This window comes from Dendrobium catenatum, unplaced genomic scaffold (assembly GCF_001605985.2).
Source record: "Dendrobium catenatum unplaced genomic scaffold, ASM160598v2 fragScaff_scaffold_873, whole genome shotgun sequence".
Classification (NCBI taxonomy): Eukaryota; Viridiplantae; Streptophyta; class Magnoliopsida; order Asparagales; family Orchidaceae; genus Dendrobium; species Dendrobium catenatum.
The window spans coordinates 290,072-302,308 of record NW_021319335.1 but is presented as its reverse complement, the minus strand read 5'-3'; the positions used below and the strand labels follow the sequence as shown (position 1 = coordinate 302,308).

Sequence of the window (12,237 nt, the reverse complement as noted above, 5' to 3'; positions counted from 1 at the left end):
CTATTAAATAGAGAAATTGTGTTTAAATTATTTTCTCCACTCATGAGTGTTTGATAAAATATTTAAGGAAATTTTTTTTTTTAGATACATTATCTGACCGAGAAATTGATTGTGATGAGTTTAAAATTGAGATACATTATCAGTCCTACACAAATAAATAAAAACTTGAAAAACCTTTTTTCTAACTAGAAGAAAATTTTGAAAAACCTTTTTTAATTTACACAGGTAAAGTCATACTAGCTAGGAAGCTGCAACCCTACTGCAGCAATAGTAGCAGGAGTCACATATTTTCTTGTGCCATGCTTGACTTCAGCCTTTAGATGTTGACAATGGAAACAAATCTTAGTTTCTTTATTCATTATCAATTGATTTTGTTTTTTTACATGTTTTTGTGACTTCTTTCTCTTTAGATGTTGGCATTGCTTAAGCCTTTGAGTAAATAATAGGCCTTTGGTGAAATAGGAGAAATTTACCATGGAAACAAATTGTAGTGTCTTTGTTCAGTAGTATAAAAATTTTATTTTTTTCCTTGTTTAGACGTTGGCATTGCTCAATTAATTACTACTCCTAGGAAAATATTCCAAATTCAAATATGAGAATCAAACCTCTTCACCATGCAAAACTTCCTTTTTATAGATGACTATATAAAGGACACTGTCACGTATATATATACTGATATCTAATATTTCTTATCAAATTAAAACTTAACAAAGGTATGATCATGGCTTGCTAGATGGTATTCTTCATACAGATCAACTTGCAACTATTTCTTCAGCGAGGTCCGGCGACTCCTCCCATCTCTGGAGATGTCAAGCAGGTGAGTAATGCCTTCTGTCCAAATCTCATGCTCTCTCTCTGTCCTGCACTCAAACTCTATAATCCTACCTTCTGAGACCATCAAACCGAAGTACCGCCGCTGCTCGCCTCCTTCTAGTAAATTCCGGCCCGACCACTCCGGCACCTCCTTGCAAACCTCTATCACCACACCTACACTCCAGTTGTAACAGAGGAGTACTCATTAGGGTGTTCATCGATATATCAACATTAGAGAATATCCAATTATAATTAAGTTTGATTTCTTACTCTTTTTATTCTTTGTGATTGTTCCAACTATATGCTTGCTCTTCATTTTTAGTATCACCTGCTTGTATAATTCAACAACAAAAATATGCGCCAAAAACTTCTCCAAGAACACAGCAGTTTGAGCTTTATATTAAAAGAGAAAATTACCTGACCCCTCTTGCTGATGTAAACTGAGACAATCTTCCAGTGAAGATCACCTGAAAGAAATGCAGCCATAATGAGCTCATCTGAACCTTGGGAGCTAATCAGTATACCCCTTCTTCTCCTTCACTTTAATGCCATATTTTGAAAATATATGTCAAATAATTTATTATGATTTATCAAAATTTAACATTTATTATATCAAACAATTTTAAAATTTAATGCCCACAGAATTTACTCAGGCTTCGTCGTTTTCTTACTACTTCTTAAGGCATCTTTCTAGCACAAAAAATTTAATTTTTGTGCTAAAAAGCTGCTTCAGAAGCGTAAGAAAGTCATTTCAAACGAAGCCTAAATCCGCATGTGCAAGATTTGCTAAATCCTAATTGTAGCCAAACATACTTAATGAGTTTCTTAATGAATTCCAAAAATGATATTTTCTTTAAATTGTATATAAAAAAATTACCAACTGAACTACCTTTCCTGGTTCTTTTGAGCAGCTCGGCACCTCGACCAAGAACCTCCTGGCTGCAGATTCCTAGAAAGTTCTCTTCATAGTTCAATCCTGTATCAATACTGTCATTTCCGTCGGATGTCGCAGGGCTGTTAAGCTTGTTCTGGTGATCGAGATGATTTTCCGGCAGAGAACTCATTCCACTCTTCTCTACAGGAATCACTGCTGCACTGTTCCATACGTCTCTTAAAGTCCTGGCCTTCAGTGTTGCTGCTGCCCTCAAAGCTGATAAACAGTAAAGTAATTATAAACAATAAGGTTTATCTTGCTATCAGCCTATCATGAAGATTTTTTAGATGATCTATGTAAATTCAGTCATTAAGAAAAATAAGATTAAAAAAAGTAATAAATGTTTTATTCATCTACAAAGCTGTTATTTTTTTAATAGTACATACTTAGGCTTCATTTCCAACTGCTTTGTTACTGATTCTTAAGGTATTTTTTTTAGTACAAACATTTTAATCTATATACTAAAAAGCTGTTTTAAGAAACAATAATCTCCATTATAATGAGCAATTATGACAAAAATTGGGCCTCATATGTCAAAATCCTTAATTTTTTGTTTAGATTATCAAAAACAAGCAGTTGATTGCCACATTTACTTTAAAATAAATTTTAAATGGTTTAAAACTTTTTTTGACTAAAATTTAATCAGAATATACTCACTCACCTAATATTTTCCCTAATTTCTTGGGCGTGAGATGCATTTCTTGATAAAAAGTACAGCCCAATCTTTAATTATTAAACTTACCGGTGGCTGCGGCCGCTGTCAAAGTGGCAATGTCGTCGCAGTTGCGGACACTAACAGCGGATCCAACGGCGGCAACGAGTTGGTCATGATCGGCGCCCATGTCCTTCGCCGTCTCCACGCACTGCGCCGCTACCAGCATAGCTGCCGACGCCACGGCCATATCAGTTTGTGCCGAGCGCTCCTTCCGGCCAATCTCTCTCGCCGTCGCAACCGCCACAGCCGCCACCGCAGAGGAAACCCCGGCCAATGAGATTGCCGCGTGTAATTGTGCGTTATGTGTACGTGCTTCTTCTTTCTTCTTTTCCCGTCGGTCTTTTAGCCATTTCCCCACCGTTTTCCCGCCGCCTGACGGCCGCTGCTGTCCAGATACTGCTTGGATGTACTGAAAAATTAAAGAAAAGACGAAATTTTTTGAGGACCTGATGTAGGGTATGTTTGGTGCTAATGCAATTATTCATCATTCATATTCCAATCATTTTTATTATAAGTTGCTCCTTGTCACAAAAAATAATAATAATAATTAGAATTATTTCAAAAGTGCAGTGTGAAAATACTATCACAAGTGAAATTATTCTGTGCGTATACGGACGTTGTCCAAGGGGTGAGTCAGAATGCACCACATAACTCTATAATCCTATGTACTACGATTATGTATCAGGTGACATGACACATTCTGATTTGCCTCCGAACGATCCGGTGTCTGCACAGAATAATTTATCCACAAATAGGTGAAAATTATTTGTGTGGATACGGATGCCATCTGGTGGCAAAACAGAACGAGCCACATCACTTTTTTATTGTATACCGCGACTGTTTAGTGTTATGTACCAGTTGATGTGACGCGTTTTAATTCACCTCTAGACGGTATGGTGTCTGCACAAAATAGATGCTAAGGCATCCCTTAACTTCTCCAACTCATATCTCTCTCCTATTTTGTAGGGATGGTGGGGGAAGAAGATTGAAGAAGCCATTGTTATGTCTTGTACGCTTGCTTTCAAATAAATATATAAAAGTATTACTTTCAGGTTTATCTAAAGAAGGCCTCGTCTTCATTTGTGATGTCTTTCTTACAATTTCTTAAGACAACTTTTTAATAAAATTTTTTATTTTGTTTACTAGAAAGCTGCTTTAAGATTATTTAATTTTGAAAACTAGCCTTTACTCTTATAAGATATCTTCAATTATATAAGCTGACACAACAATAGTATATTCTGAGATGAGATAGACAACATCTAAATTAACATATATTAATTTATTAAAGATAAGATCACATTTATAAATTCAATGTACAGAGATGAATTTTGATTGTTAAATCCATCAACCCACAACCATCCAAGGATTTAAATTATATTGATTTGATCTTTGGGAGTATAAAAAAAGCTAAAAATAATTTTTTATACCAGAGAAGATTTATATTACCAATTAACTTAATAAATGTTTGGTGCATTCACAATTTATGACAGAAAATTAGAATATAAATTACATATAATAAATTTAAAAAAAAATTATTGAATTTATTTTGTAATTAATACAATACAATTTCTTATATATAATATTAATTTTAAAATAAATTCGATAACTTTTAAATTAATCCTAACATAATTTGTATCTCATTAATAGGCAATTAATATAAGACCTTCTGATTGTTGAGATCGGAAGGGGAGACTTGGGGGCTGTTGATACGATAGCTGCAGTTGAGAGGCCCGCTGCTGTGGGAGAGACGACCAGAGCTCCGAGGAGACATCTCTTGCTACAGAACAGAACGAAATAAACAGATTAAAACCGTCAAATTAGAAGATCAAATAATATTCCGTTATGAAATTTAAACTAATATGAAGGAAAAAAAACTTCTTTTTAACTAAGAGAAATAAATCATTGATTGAAAAATTATGCACTGTCAGGTTTTAATATGAAAAGAACAGAGAACACATCAAATTCAATGTAAAATTATTTTTCTTCGGCAAAGTTTGTATTTGAATCAATGGAAAACAGAGCTCTGAAAGGGGAAAAAATAAAAATAAAAAGATGCGACTTTTCAGGAGAATTTATGTTCTTTTTTGTTTTTTTGCTTAAAAAATATCAACTTACAGACATCAGTCGATCAAGAACGAGTTGGGAAGTAGAAGAAGATGCAAAGGAGAACGGGTTGCCGGAGACAGTCGTCATACATGGCGACGCCGCCGACTCATGATCTCCGGCGAAGCCATGATCTGCTAGAGTTTCGTCATAGAGATGGAGAGTTGAGGAGCTCCATAAGCGAGAAAGAAATTCCATTGGGTCGAGGGGTGTCTCCAGCGGACGGAGATCGGAGTGATCGCAAGCGGCGTTCATTTTGTGGGAGGAAAAGGAGGATTTTTTGTATGTTTAGAGGAAATACAGAGCGCTTCGGACGGAGTACTCTATTTTACAAGTGTTGGGGTTGTCGCTTCTGTTTGACCTTTCTCTATCTAAAACTTGGGGCATTGAGAACCATTCACCGGTGATTTAATTACAGTTTTGCCTCATTCGGATTTCTGGCCATTTTATGAGAGAAAATTAATTGTCTCATGATGGTCAAAATGTTCTCATTATCTAGAGAGATCTAGGATTTTAAACGACTCATAATTTCATGGCATATAGATGTTAGAATGCTTTGAAAAATTTATATAATTATCGAATTCATTCTTTCCAACCAATCCATTTAACATACCAATCTCAAATTGTAATAATTCAAAACATAAAAAAATATTTTAAAATAAAATTTTGAATTTATGATTGAATTAGAGTGATTCAGCTATCTGATTGATAGAAATTACCACCGCGGCTTGAAGCCTTTGTTACACAATAATTTTTGATTCAACATGCGACACCATGACACTGGGTCAGAGCAATGCGAGGCTAGACAACTAAAATTATTTTTTATATATTTTAATCAAATCCTAAGCACTAGAAGACTCTAGCACCACCACCTCTCTCGTACTTTTGGCTTGCTTGACGTGGAAGAAGAAAGGTTAAGGGAGAGGGAGAGGAAGAGGAGCGAGAGAGAAGAGAGAGAAAGTGAGTTTTTGTTATTTTTGTCTGCCACTTCTATTATAAAAATTCTTCTAATCCTCGTAAGTAACTTGAATCTTACTTTAGTTTTTAATGATTTTGAGTTTAACGAAAGTAATCTCTCCTAAATCGATAAAAATATAATTTTTCCTTATTTACCACACTTTTATCGTGTAAGCTTTTGTATATGATAGATATGAACTTTATGGACATTTTGACTGTAATATGATTGTATATCACTAGTTACAATGTAAGTTATGATTTTTCTGATGCTATTGTATTATACAAAATTTCCTAGATTTATAAATTTCACTATTTCAACATTTCATATTGCATTTCATGCTTGAAAGGAAGATTCATACAACTAATATGAAGCAAATGTAGTACATATATATATATGTAATAAAGGAAGGCTCTAAAATTAGTTCGAGTTTGTTGTTAAAACATAATACCATATACAAGAGAGTAGGATGATGATTTTTTCTTTTTAAGATGGTTTACGATGTTATATTGATTGTAGTTTATAATTAATAATTGATTACATCGATGGGCAAAGGATGATGACGCTTAATTATTTATTGAAAGTTACCTGTAATGATAAAATGATAAAGATATTTTAGTGGTGCTGATAATGATGAAACCAGATGAAAGAATGAAACACCATATTGAATTCATAATTATGTAGTTTAATTGATTTCAAGTCACGGATGGGGTCACGACCGTGTGTAGTGAGACTGATTGATATCTTTAGATTCCTCTTTAGAATTTGTTCTATTTCTTTTCTTCTTTTGTAATTGATATGTCATTAGAAAATTATCTTGATCGGGCATGAATCTCAATGCAAAGTCAAGTTGGAAACTTCTAAAATTAAAATTGGGGACAATCCGAACTTTGATTTCACCAAACTTATAGTCAAACTGAGCTCCTCAAGAATACAAACCCAAAGACACCAAATCCAACCCAATCCGAACCCAAACGGGTCCAAATCAAAGGTTAGAAGCGTTGTTGGAAGGTTTGAATCACAATTTAGATTACCAAATGATTTTCAAACATAACGTGCTTATAGTAAAATCGAGAGGCTTGACAAGACGAATCCAACGAGCCCAATATCATCGAATTCTGACATCTTTAAGACATTCAAATGTCCATCAAACGATCCATGATCAAGGGATTCAACATCAGCCCTCCATCCAACCACTCCCCATTTACATTTGATCTCTCACTTATTTATAGGCCATGTTACTCTAGAAATCTATAAATAAACCGCTCATTTCTCTTGAAAGGAGATCCAAGCAAGAAGAGAAGAAGAGAAGAAGAGAAGAGAAGGAAGAGAATAAAGAAGCTCCTCCTCCACCACGGCCTGGGTTCCGCTAGACCACCGCCTGATATCGTTGCTCTGCTGGACCACCACTTGAGGCCCTCGCCTTTGCCAGACCACCACTTGAGACCAACACCCTCACTAGACCACCAATTAAGGCCACCACCTTCACCGGACCACCACTTGAGGCCCTTGCCAATGTCGGACCACCAGTTGAGGCCCTTGCCTTCGCCGAACCACCACTTCAGGCCCTCACCCTCACCGGACCTCCACTTGAGGCACTCTCCTTCGCCTGACCACCACCTGAGGCCCTCACCCTCACCAAACCACCGCTTGAGGCCCTCAACTCTGCCAGACCAGTACGTGAGACCCTAAACTCTGCCAAACCATAAACTAACACCAGAGTTCTACCAAGTAACAGTCAAACTACTAACTAATCCCCCAACTTCTAAGTGATGCCAGATTTAACACTAGACTTCAACCATACAGTTAACATTTGTAATTATATTGCCCTCAAGGACAAGTCAGCCCACTGTACTCAACTCAAATTCTAGTGAAATCTTTTCAACTAGGCTAGGGCCCATGGTTTTTCCCTTATTCAGGATTTTCCATGTAAAAATTTTGTGTTCTCTATGTGTGAGCTGGATATCCGTGAAATGTTAAAATGTAAAATTACAACTCTATCACTGCATATATTCTAGCCCGCAACAGTTTAGCACCATCTATGTGAAGAGTCAATCCCACTATCTTAAGTACTCATCCAATGGCCAACATGCATAACCATCGCATCTTGGGAGCCTCTCGCTCTAATTCACATCAATCCATGAATGCTTCTATGAATCAGGGACCCTAGGCATCTACTTCCTTTCACCTCAGGGGAGAAACCCACTGGGGAAGGAACATCCAGACCATCCTTAGAAGATCGAATTAGAAAGATGGAAGAGTATCAAAATAAGATCCTTCAACTCTTGTGAGAGACTCGAGGACCGACACTAACACCTCAAGAAGATATTCTTCTACCTTAAGATCCACCAGGACTCAAAGATGTTCAACCTGAACATCTTCATGTCGAGATTCCCCTTCCGCCGCCAAGGATGCGCCCTCTAACACATCCAAAAAACGAGCTTGTTGAGATGACATGCTCTACCCATCCTTTCCGTGCAAGCCACCAGCATCTTATTCCTCTAGATGTCCTCGAGGACTTAGCTCAACAGCACATCACTGAACTCCCTCGTAATGCCATACGGCATGAACTACGAAGATTAGTCTGAGAGGAGTTCCCCATAGGAGATATATGATAATATCTTCATCAACGGGACTTTTAGGAGTCATCACCCCTGACTGAAGCCATACTTTAGCACCCTATTCCGATAAGATTCAATATACCAAGTATCGATTCATATGATGGGACATATGACCTGTACGAACATATTAATCACTAAAGGACCATAATGCACATCCAGCGAGCCTTTTTTTTTTTTGAAGAAATGTCGAGGCAAATTTATTAAAAGAAAGCTAATTACAATCTACCAATATCATCATATTCCTCCTTTAAAATTCATAAAAAAGAAAGAGGAATACTACACATAGCAATATCATCCCAAATAAAAGCATGATTCAAAGCAATGTTAGCACACAAGTCGGCTAACTTATTACAACTTCTATCTACCCAATTAAACATAAGCAAATTGAAATCTTTCAAACCATAAGGTACCTCATTGCGATCGTCCACAGCTTTAAGTAGATTGTAACCTTTTTGAAGATGTTTGAAAACATTTGCATTATCTCCTTCAACTATAATACCTTTGTACTCAAACATCCACTTTTGTAAGTACCGGATTAGGGACTGAACAGCAAGTAAATCGAGTTGATTTACATCCCAATGAATCCCATTAAACCCAAAAGCACATAAAAAACCTTCCTTTGTGAGCTTTGAATACTCCTCCAATGGAAGCCTTGTAAGATGATAACAAGCACATCACATTCATTTTTATCCAGTCAGGAGGTGGGGGATGCCAAGAATTTTTTAACACTCTATTAGACTGATTGACATCCCAGATTCCTGATGATTGTTTAACAAGAGCTGAATTTGTTGAAATAGAAGACAAGGTAATAGTAATAGAAGCAATAAACACTATACTGTCTTCACCATCACCATAAACTCCTTTGTTTCTAGATTTCCAAGATAAGAAAACCATCGTGCAATACATATTTCCCAACACAATATGCTTAGAAACACATTGATTCAGCCAAATACAACAATCCTCAAACCTCTTAAAGACCGGGATAGCAAATCCCCAATTATTAAGAGTTTGAATAATCTGATTTAATTTTGAACATCCCACCACAACATGCTCATAATCTTCAGTATTCAAGCATTCTCTCGGGAAAAAAATAGAATCAATCAATCTTCTATGGAAAAGAAAATTGAAAGTAGGAATCACCTTGTGATAAATCCTCCACCAAAAATTCTCAACCCGAGAATTCAGTTTAAGTTTTCTAATCCATCCCCAATACGTAGTAGAAGAATCATTACAAAACATAGCATTAGAAGCAAGATAAGAAATTGTATTACTAGACATTTGATTTATCATTTCCACCTGATCACCCTACTTAAAGGGATGAATATTAATTCTGCTAATCAGCTGAACCAAGTCTTCACCGAAGTTCTTTCTCAGAATATCCATGCTCCATGAAACATTAGCAATCAAATTCTCTACTAACATGTCAGGTTCCATCAAAATAGAAACAAAAGTAGGCCACAACATGATACTTTTGTAAAAAATCCAAGTGTCTTTTAACACGTTTATTGATCTCCCATCAACGATACGCCATCTTGTAATCTTATTAAGAGCTTTAGCACCATCTGTAATAATTTTCCAAGCAGCAGATTTCTTTGTAAAAGAATTAGAAGTAGCCAATCCATATTTTAAAGACAGAATTTTATGCAGCAAACAATCTTTATCATTCAAATAATTCCAAGTTAGCTTAGTTCTTACCGGGCCAATAGATTTAGAACAAGAATGAATACCTCTCCCACCAAATTCAATTGGTTTACACAAAACTTCCCAATTAACTTAATGAATACCTTCTTTACCATCTTGTTTGTGCCAAATAAAAGTCCTACACAATTTATCAATATCTGCTAGAATGCTTTTAGGAACAAGAACACGAGTCAATTGAAAGATTGGAAAAGCTGAAATAACCGATTTAATAAGAGTTATCCTCCCTTGCAAAGACAAAAACTTGTTACCCCAAATATTGATTTTCTCCAATGATTTATCCAATAATCCATGAAAATCAGCACGAACTAACCTTCTCAAGGCTATCTTCACACCCAAATAAGTCATCTCGTTCACCATTTTAAGTCCCATAATCTGAGTAATGTCCTTTTCTTCTTCTTCATTGCTTTACCAAATAGAATTACATAATTCTTGTAATTTAGATGTTGGCCCATCCATTCACAAAAATCCACCATAATTCTCTTAACCTCTTTAACCATCTTAATACTGGCTTCAGAGAAAATAATAATATCATCTGCGTATAACAAATGAGAAATTCTAGGAATAGAATGAACTTTGATTCCCACCAAATCCCCTTTATTAATCAAAGTGTTAGAAAGTAATTGAGAACATAAAATGAATAAAAACGGAGAGAGTGGTCATCCCTGATGAAACCCACTCTTAGCCGTTATCCATTTAGAATAGTTTCCATTAATCAAAATAGAGAACTTAGCATCCACCACACAATCCATGATTAGCTTTGAGAATTTACAAGGGAAACCAAAGTACCTCAGGAATTTCTCTAATGCCGGCCAACCCATGCTATCATAGGCTTGCTCCATGTCAAACTTGAATGAAACCAACCCTTTTGACGCTTTAGAAAACCTGAATCTGTGAAACATTTCATGAGCCATAAGAATATGTTGAGATATTGATCTTGCCTTCAAAAAAGCAACTTATTCATTGGAAATGAGCTTATGAATCAAGCCCTGCATTCTATTTAAAAGAATTTTTGCAATCAATTTATAAATTGATTTGCATAAACTGATGGGTCTGTAGTGAGAAGGCAAAGTAGGATTTTGAATTTTCGAAATGAGCACTACAACAGTCTCTTTCCATTCCGGTTCCATGGCACCCATAGAAAAAACATGCTGAACAGCATTCCAAGTATCACTCTTAATAATGGACCAATAATTCTTCAAGAAGGAATAAGATATACCATCTATTCCTGGAGATTTAAATCCCTTCAAACCTTTGACAGCTTCTGTAAGCTCTTCAACCGTGAGTTCAGCTTCCAGTTTCTTACTATCCTCTAAATTCAGGACAAATAAGCTAGGTGGCCAATCTTCTAATTTACAATCTCTCAACCGCCATTTATGACTGAAATAATCAACAAAAATATTCTCAATCAGCTTTTTCTCTTCAACCTCAATACCATCTTCATTTTTTATTTTTGAAATCCAATTCCTGTTCCTTCTACCATTGGCATAAGTCTGAAAAAATCTTGTATTTTTATCTCCATTCTTCTCCCAATTGATCTTAGTTCTCTGTCTCCACCAGGTATTCAACTGAGCCAAGGTACTATTAAGCTCATTAACCTTAGATCATAAAAGCAAGATCTTATCATCCGATAGAAAACCAATAGAAGCTTCCTCCATTTGTAATTCATAAATGTCCTTCTTAAGACATTCCTTCAATTCATTGAGATCTTTGAGATTTGCTTTACTCCAAAAGTATAAGGCTTTCAAGGATCTATTAAACTTGCTGTTAACGATTTCAGCAAATGAACCACAACTTCTTTTATTCCAAGTTTTGCGTATAATACATGTAGATACCGGATAAGAAGACCAGTAATCTTCAAATTTAATAAATTTCTGAGTTCTAGGAATGTTACTCACAAGATTGAATAAGATAGGACAATGATCAGATGCAATCCTCAGAAGATGTCGTACCACCATCAACTAGGAATAGCCAATAGCAGCAGAATTCAAATAACACCTATCCAACCTCTCCAAAATGAGAGCTCCACCCACCTTGTTATTACACCAAGTAAATCTAGGACCCAGAAAACCGGCTTCATGCAAATCATTTTTGATAAAAAATTCTTTCATATCCTTAGCGCCTTGAGAAAATAAAAATCTCTTACCACCCTTCTTATCTTCTTTGGCCAATAAACAACTATAATCTCCACCTATAATTGAAGGAATATCCTTGGAAGAATATAATTCAATATCTCTCCAAAGTTCCATCCTCCCAACCACCTCTTTGTGACCATAAACTGTAGAGATTCTCCAAACCCCCATCTTCAATATATTTAAATCATCAATAATACATTGGGAAGATGATTTACATAACGACAAAGAAGCAAGGTTGGATCTCCAAACAACCAAAATACCAC

General features: G+C 35.8%; 1 protein-coding gene across 1 annotated transcript; it reads right to left on the bottom strand.

Annotated features, from left to right (window-relative positions):
- Positions 1-608: 608 nt before the first annotated feature.
- On the bottom strand, positions 609-4,900 carry LOC110115866 (VAN3-binding protein). The gene is made up of 7 exons (XM_020849261.2): positions 4,578-4,900; positions 4,126-4,239; positions 2,490-2,871; positions 1,703-1,963; positions 1,231-1,280; positions 1,084-1,141; positions 609-987 (listed from the first exon to the last, which is right to left on the bottom strand). The coding sequence occupies exons 1-7, from the start codon at positions 4,818-4,820 to the stop codon at positions 764-766; spliced, it is 1,332 nt and encodes a 443-aa protein (XP_020704920.1). The 5' UTR covers positions 4,821-4,900; the 3' UTR covers positions 609-763.
- Positions 4,901-12,237: the final 7,337 nt, after the last annotated feature.

What these genes read in the sequence shown, in the direction of transcription:
- LOC110115866 (XM_020849261.2), bottom strand. Translation starts at nt 4,820, where the DNA reads ATGAACGCCGCTTGCGATCACTCCGATCTCCGTCCGCTGGAGACACCC. An exon ending in GCTCAAAAGAACCAGGAAAG is followed by an intron (nt 1,281 to 1,702) that starts GTAGTTCAGTTG and finishes CATTTCTTTCAG; the next exon opens with GTGATCTTCACTGGAAGATT. An exon ending in AATCACAAAGAATAAAAAGA is followed by an intron (nt 988 to 1,083) that starts GTAAGAAATCAA and finishes ACTGGAGTGTAG; the next exon opens with GTGTGGTGATAGAGGTTTGC.